The sequence below is a fragment of the Anas platyrhynchos genome, chromosome 33 (assembly GCF_047663525.1).
Source record: "Anas platyrhynchos isolate ZD024472 breed Pekin duck chromosome 33, IASCAAS_PekinDuck_T2T, whole genome shotgun sequence".
Classification (NCBI taxonomy): domain Eukaryota; kingdom Metazoa; phylum Chordata; class Aves; order Anseriformes; family Anatidae; genus Anas; species Anas platyrhynchos.
Window position 1 is genome coordinate 8594957 of NC_092618.1, and position 6589 is coordinate 8601545.

At 67.2% G+C, this 6589-nt stretch overlaps 1 protein-coding gene across 1 annotated transcript; it reads left to right on the plus strand.

The window, feature by feature from the left end:
- The first annotated feature begins 532 nt into the window (after window positions 1–532).
- LOC140000206 (latent-transforming growth factor beta-binding protein 4-like) lies at window positions 533–6310 on the plus strand. The gene is made up of 6 exons (XM_072030004.1): window positions 533–1075; window positions 1154–1476; window positions 2221–2286; window positions 2772–2900; window positions 4469–4618; window positions 5901–6310. Exons 1-6 carry the CDS (start codon window positions 765–767, stop codon window positions 6308–6310), a joined length of 1389 nt encoding a protein of 462 aa, XP_071886105.1. The 5' UTR covers window positions 533–764.
- Window positions 6311–6589: the final 279 nt, after the last annotated feature.

Sequence of the window (6589 nt, forward strand, 5' to 3'; positions counted from 1 at the left end):
CTTGGGGTCCCCCCGGTGTCCCCGCAGATGTGGACGAGTGCCAGGAGCATGGGGCCGAGTTGTGTGGGGCCGAGCGCTGCGAGAACCTGCCCGGATCCTACCGCTGCGTGCCCCCCTGCCAGCCCGGCTACCGGCCCCGGGACGGCGGGGGGTGTGAGGGTACGGGGCCATAGGGACGGGGACAGGGCCATGGGGATGGGGATGGGGCCATGGGGACGGGGATGAAGCCATGGGGATGGGGACGGGGCCATGGGGATGGGGATGGGGCCATGGGGACGGGGATGAGGCCATGGGGATGGGGATGGGGCCATGGGGATGGGGATGGGGCCATGGGGATGGGGATGGGGCCATGGGAACGGGGATGGGGCCATGGGGATGGGGATGGGGCCATGGGGATGGGGACAGGGCCATGGGGACGGGGATGGGGCCATGGGGACGGGGATGGGGCCATGGGGACAGGGACTGGGGCACGGGGATGGGGATGGGGGTACGGAGAGGCTGAGGGGACCCTGAGGGGCCATGGCATGGGGGACATCAGGGACAAGCCAATGGGGCACAATAGGGACAAAGCTATGGGGGACATGGAAAAAACAACGGGGATGCTGGGGACAAGCCAATGGGGTCGAGGTGCAGGGGGACTTCTCTATGGGGTCAGGATGGGGATGGGCAGCAGGGGACATCAGGGACAACACCACGGGAGATAATGGGGACAAAACGATGGGGGACATTGGGGACAAGCCAATGGGGCCACTGGGGACAAGCCAATGGGGTCGAGGTGCAGGGGGGCTTCTCCATGGGGTCAGGATGGAGACGGAGAGCAGGGACCATCGGGGGACAGTGGGGACCCCCCCATGGGGCTGAGCTTTTGGGGGACGGCTCCACGCTCCCCCCCCCAATGTCCCCACCGCCCCCTCCCCCCAAAAAAACGTCACCTCCCCGCTTGCAGACGAGGACGAGTGCGCCGAGGGGGGGTCCCGCTGCGGCCCCCACGCCGCCTGCCACAACCTCCCCGGCTCCTTCCAGTGCGCCTGCCACCAGGGCTACGAGGCCGCCCGGCACGGCCACCACTGCCAGGGTACGGGGACAGCGGGGACAGCAGGGGGGGGACACCCAGAGTGACACTGAGCCCCCCCCCTTCGTGTTTCCCCCCCAGACGTGGACGAGTGCGCGACGCTGCCGGGGGTGTGCGGGGCGGCGCGCTGCGAGAACGTGGACGGCTCCTTCCTCTGCCTCTGCCCCGACGGGGGGCACGAGTTCGATCCGGTGACGGGGACGTGCGGGGGACCCCCCCCAGCGACCCCACTCCTCCGGCCCCCCCCGGAGCCGTGGAAGCCCCCCCGGGCTTGGCGGCGTGCTTCAGCCCCGCCTGCGGGGTGCTGGCGCCCAACGTCAGCCGGCAGCAGTGCTGCTGCAGCGTGGGGGGCGCCTGGGGGGTCCGCTGCCCCCCCCCGAGGCCGTGCCCCACGCCTGGAACCGGTGGGGACATGGGGACGCTATGGGGGGGGGAGGGGATTGGGGATGGCGTGGGGTGGGAAGGGATTGGGGTGGGAGTGGGATTGGGGATGGGGATTGGGATTGGGGATGGGGACGGGGATAGGGATGGGGATGGGGATGGGGATGGGGATGGGGATGGGGATGGGGATGGGGATGGGGATGGGGATGGGGATGGGGATGGGGATGGGGATTGGGACTGGGATGGGAAGGGATGGGGATAGGACTGGGATGGGATGGGATGGGATTGGGATTGGAGTGGAGTGGGATGGGATGCGATTTGGGATGGGATGGGATGGCGATGGGATTGGAGTTGCAATTGGGACTGGGATGGGATGGGATTGGGATGGAGATAGGATTAGGATTGGGATGGGATTGGGATAGGATTGGGGGGGTGGAGATGGAATTGGGATGGGGTTGGTGATGGGATTGAGATAGATTGGGATTGGGACTGGGATGGAATGGGGATGGGATGGGGATGGGATGAGGATGGGACTGGGATTGGGGTGGGAAGGGATTGGGATGGGTTTGGGGTGGTGATGGGATTTGGGATGGGGATGGGGATGGGATTGTAAAGGGATTGGGACTGGGGTGGGTATTGCCAGGGATTAGGACTGGGATGGGATGGGATTGGGATCGGGGTGTGGATGGGGACAGGGATGGGCTGGGGATGGGGTCAGGATGGTGCCAAGGTGCAGGGGGGGTGACACCTCTGTCCCCCCCCCCAAGCCGAGCACCGAGCCCTCTGCCCCCACGGGACCGGCCAGACCACGGGGCCCCAGGGCTCAGCAGCAGGTCAGTGCGGCCGCGGGGGGGGCACAGCGATGGGGCCCCCCCCATTTGGGGGCTCCCTCCGTTTAGGGACTCCCCCCCCTACTCAGGGGCTCCCCCCTGTATTTAGCGGTTCCCCAATGTTGGGGATGCCCCCCCATTTTGGGGATGCCACCCCTGTTTTGGGGCTCCCCCATTTATGGGATGCCCCCCATTTTGGGGACTCACCCCCCCTAATTTGGGAATGGCCCCCATTTGGGGGACTCACCCCTCCCATTTTGGGGATGTCCCCATTTTTCAGGGTGCCCCCTCAATTTGGGGATGCCCCCCCTATTTTGTGGGGTTACGCCCCTCCCCTTTTGGGTGCATCCCGCCTATTTTGGGGCAATACCCCCCCTATTTTGGGGTTCCCCTCCTATATAGGGGCTCCCCCGTTTCGGGGGTGCCCCCCCCAATTCCGAGGACCCTCCCCCTGACGTCGCCCCCCCCCTTACCCCCTTACCCCCCAGATGTGGACGAGTGCCGGGTGTTCGCGCCGCAGCTGTGCCGGGGGGGGGTCTGCATCAACGCCGCCCCCGGCTTCAGCTGCTACTGCCCCAGCGGCTACTACTACGAGCAGGAGCACCTGCAGTGCGTGGGTGAGCACCCAGCACCCCCAGCACCCCCCCAGCACCCCCCCAGCACCCCCAGCACCCTGACCTCAGCACCCCCAGCACCCTACTTGTGCCCTGGGTGCACCCTGCCTGCACCCTGAGCACCCTACTTGCATCCTGAGCACCCTGAGCACCCTGCCTGCACCCTGAGAGCACCCTACTTGCACCCTGACTGCACCCTAAGAGCACCCTGTGCACCCCGAGCACCCTACTCGCACCTTGAGCACCCTGCCCTCAGCACCCTGAGCACCCTGCCAGCACCCCCAGCACCCCCAGCACCCCCAGCACCCTGACCTCAGCACCCTAATTGTGCCCTGGGTGCACCCTGCCTGCACCCTGAGCACCCCGAGCACCCTAATTGTGCCCTGAGTGCACCCTGAGCACCCTCTTTGCACCCTGAGCACCCGACTTGTGCCCTGACTGCACCCTGAGTGCGCCCTACCTGCACCCTGAGCACCCTAATTGTGCCCTGAGTGCGCCCTACTTGCACCCTGCCTGCACCCTACTTGCACCCTGAGAGCACCCTGAGCACCCAGCCAGCACGCTGAGCTCCCTACCTGCACCCTGAGCACACAACCTGTACCCAGAAAGCACCCTAAGAGCACCCTGGCTGCACCCTGAGCACCCTCTTTGCACCCTGAGCACCCAACTTGTGCCCTGCCAGCACCCTACCTGCACCCTGAGCACCCTGCCTGCACCCAGCCAGCACCCTGAGCACCCAACTTGCATCCTGAGCACCCTGAGCGTGCCCTGTCTGCACCCTGAGCACCCAACTTATGCCCTGAGTGCACTCTACCTGCACCCTGAGCACCCTACTTGCACCCTGCCAGCACCCTGAGCACCCTGCCTGCACCCAGCTCACACCCTGAGAGCACCCTGCCCACACCCTTCCAGCACCCTGCCAGCACCCTGAGCACCCTACTTGCACCCTGCCTGCACCCTGAGCACCCTGCCAGCACCCAGCCAGCACCCTGAGCACCCAACTTATGCCCTGAGTGCACCCTACTTGCACCCTGAGCACCCAACTTGTGCCCTGCCAGCACCCTGCCTGCACCCTGAGCACCCTAATTGTGCTCTGAGTGCACCCTGGCTGCACCCTGAGCACCCTCTTTGCACCCTGAGCACCCAACTTGTGCCCTGAGTGCGCTCTACCTGCACCCTGAGCACCCTACTTGCACCCTGACTGCACCCTGAGCACCCTGCCTGCACCCAGCTCACACCCTGAGCACCCTGCCCACACCCTTCCAGCACCCAGCCAGCACCCTGAGCACCCTGAGCGTGCCCTACCTGCACCCTGAGCACCCTAATTGTGCTCTGAGTGCACCCTCCCTGCACAATACCTGCACCCTGAGCACCCAACTTGTGCCCTGAGTGCACCCTCCCTGCACCCTCAGCACCCTGCCTGCACCCTGTCTGCACCCCGAGCACCCTACTCGCACCCCAAGCACCCTGCCCTCAGCCCCCCGAGCACCCTTCCAGCCCCCCGAGCCCCCTTCCAGCCCCCCCCCCCGTGCCCCCCACCCCCTTGCCGACCACCACCGCCCCCCCCCCAGATAACGACGAGTGCCAGGACGAGGACGCGGAGCCGTGCATCGGGGGCCGCTGCGTCAACACGGTGGGCTCCTACTTCTGCTCCTGCGCCCCCCCCCTGGTGCTGGACGGCTCCCAGCGCCGCTGCGTCACCAACGACACCCGCGCCATGGGTGAGGCCACCCCCTGTCACCCCCCCCGTGTCACCGTCACCCCCCCCGTGTCGCCCTGTCCCCACGTGTCCCCATATCCCTGCCCTATGTCCCCGTGGCCCCCCATCCCCGTGTCCCGGCACTGTCCCCTGATGCCCCCCCCGTGTCCCCATGTCCCACATCCTGATGTCCCACGTCACCGTGTCCCCACGTCCTGTGTCCCCATACCCCCATGGCGCTGTATCCCCCATGTCCCCAAATCCCCGTGTCCCCGTGTCCCCATGTCCCACATCCTGATGTCCCACGTCACCGTGTCCCCACGTCCTGTGTCCCCATATCCCCATGGCGCTGTATCCCCCATGTCCCCAAATCCCCGTGTCCCCGTGTCCCCATGTCCCACATCCTGATGTCCCACGTCACCGTGTCCCCACGTCCTGTGTCCCCATACCCCCATGGCGCTGTATCCCCCATGTCCCCAAATCCCCGTGTCCCTGTGTCCCCATGTCCCACGTCGCCTCCCCTTGTCCCACATCCCCCTGTCCCACGTCACCATATCCCCGTGTCCCCATGTCCCCATGTCCCACATCCCTTCATCCCAGTGTCCCCCATTGTCTCCCCACATCCCACATCACCTCCCCATGTCCCCACCTCACTGTGTCCCCATGTCCCCGTGTCCCCATGTCCCCACGTCCCTATGACCCCACAGCCACGTGGCCCCATAGCCTCATGTTGCCATGCACCCGTGTCCCCTACGGCCCCTTGTCCCCTCGTCCCCATGTCCCCATGTCCCTAAGGCCCTATAGCCTCACATCCCTGTGTCCCCATGTCCCCCCATGTCCCTGTCCCCCCCCCCATGCCCACGTCCCCATGCCCCCTCCCATGCCCACGACCCCCCCATCCCCTATACCCATGTCCCCATGTCCCCATGTCCCCAAGACCCCACACAGGGGGACCCCCACCCTGCCCCCCTCCTACCCCAGCAATAGGGACCCCCCCCAGACCCCCATAATGGGGACCCCATGGGCACCCCCCAGAGTGGGTCCCCCTTAGACACCCCCCCCATGATTGGGACCCCTTGGACCCCCCCCATAACAGGGACCCCTTTGCCCCCCCCAATAATGGGAACCCCTCCCACCACCCCACAACGCCCCCCCCCTAATGGAGACCCCTTGGGTACCCCCCATATAACAGTGCCCCCCCCACCTCTTTACACCCCCCCCCTTAGCATCCCCAATTTTTAGGACCCCACCCCACAACCTGCCCCCCCCCCCATTTTTTTTTCTCCCCCCCCCCCCCCCCCCAGATGACTTCGAGTTCCTCTGCAACGTCCTGCGCCCCCCCGGCCCGGGGCTGGGCCCCCCCTACGAATACGGCCCCGAATACCCCCCCCACTACGGGCTGCCCTACGGCCCCCTCCCCTTTGGGGGTCCGGGCCCCCGCCTGCCCCCCCCGGGGCTGCGCGCCGACTACGACCCCTATGGGCTGGGGGGGGGCTACGACCCCCGCGGGGACGCCCTTTACGCCGCCCCCCCCCGCTACGAGGACTTGGAGGATTTCGAGGGGTCCCGCCGGGGCCCCCCCCGCTCCTCCCGGCCCCGCAGCCCCCCCAGCGCCCCCCAGGACCCCCCCCCGTGGCTCTTCCAGCCCCATGGTGTGGCCGAGCGGCCGGGGCGAGCCAGCGAGGATGGTGAGTTTGGGGGGGGGCGGGATTGAGGGGTTTTGGGGGGGGATTTTGTTTTTTTTATGGGGAGGGGGCTGACGGGGACCCCCCCCCGCAGACCCCCGGGACGAGGCGCTGCCGCCGGAGCTGTGCGGGGTGCTGAGCGGCTGCGAGCATGGGCACTGCGTGCGGGTGCCCCAGGGCTTCACCTGCGCCTGCGACCCCGGCTACCGGCTGGACGCGGCACGCGTGGCCTGCGTGGGTGAGACACGGCCTAATCCCGGCCTAATCCGGCCTAATCCGGCCTAATCCGGCCTAGTCCCGGCCTAGTC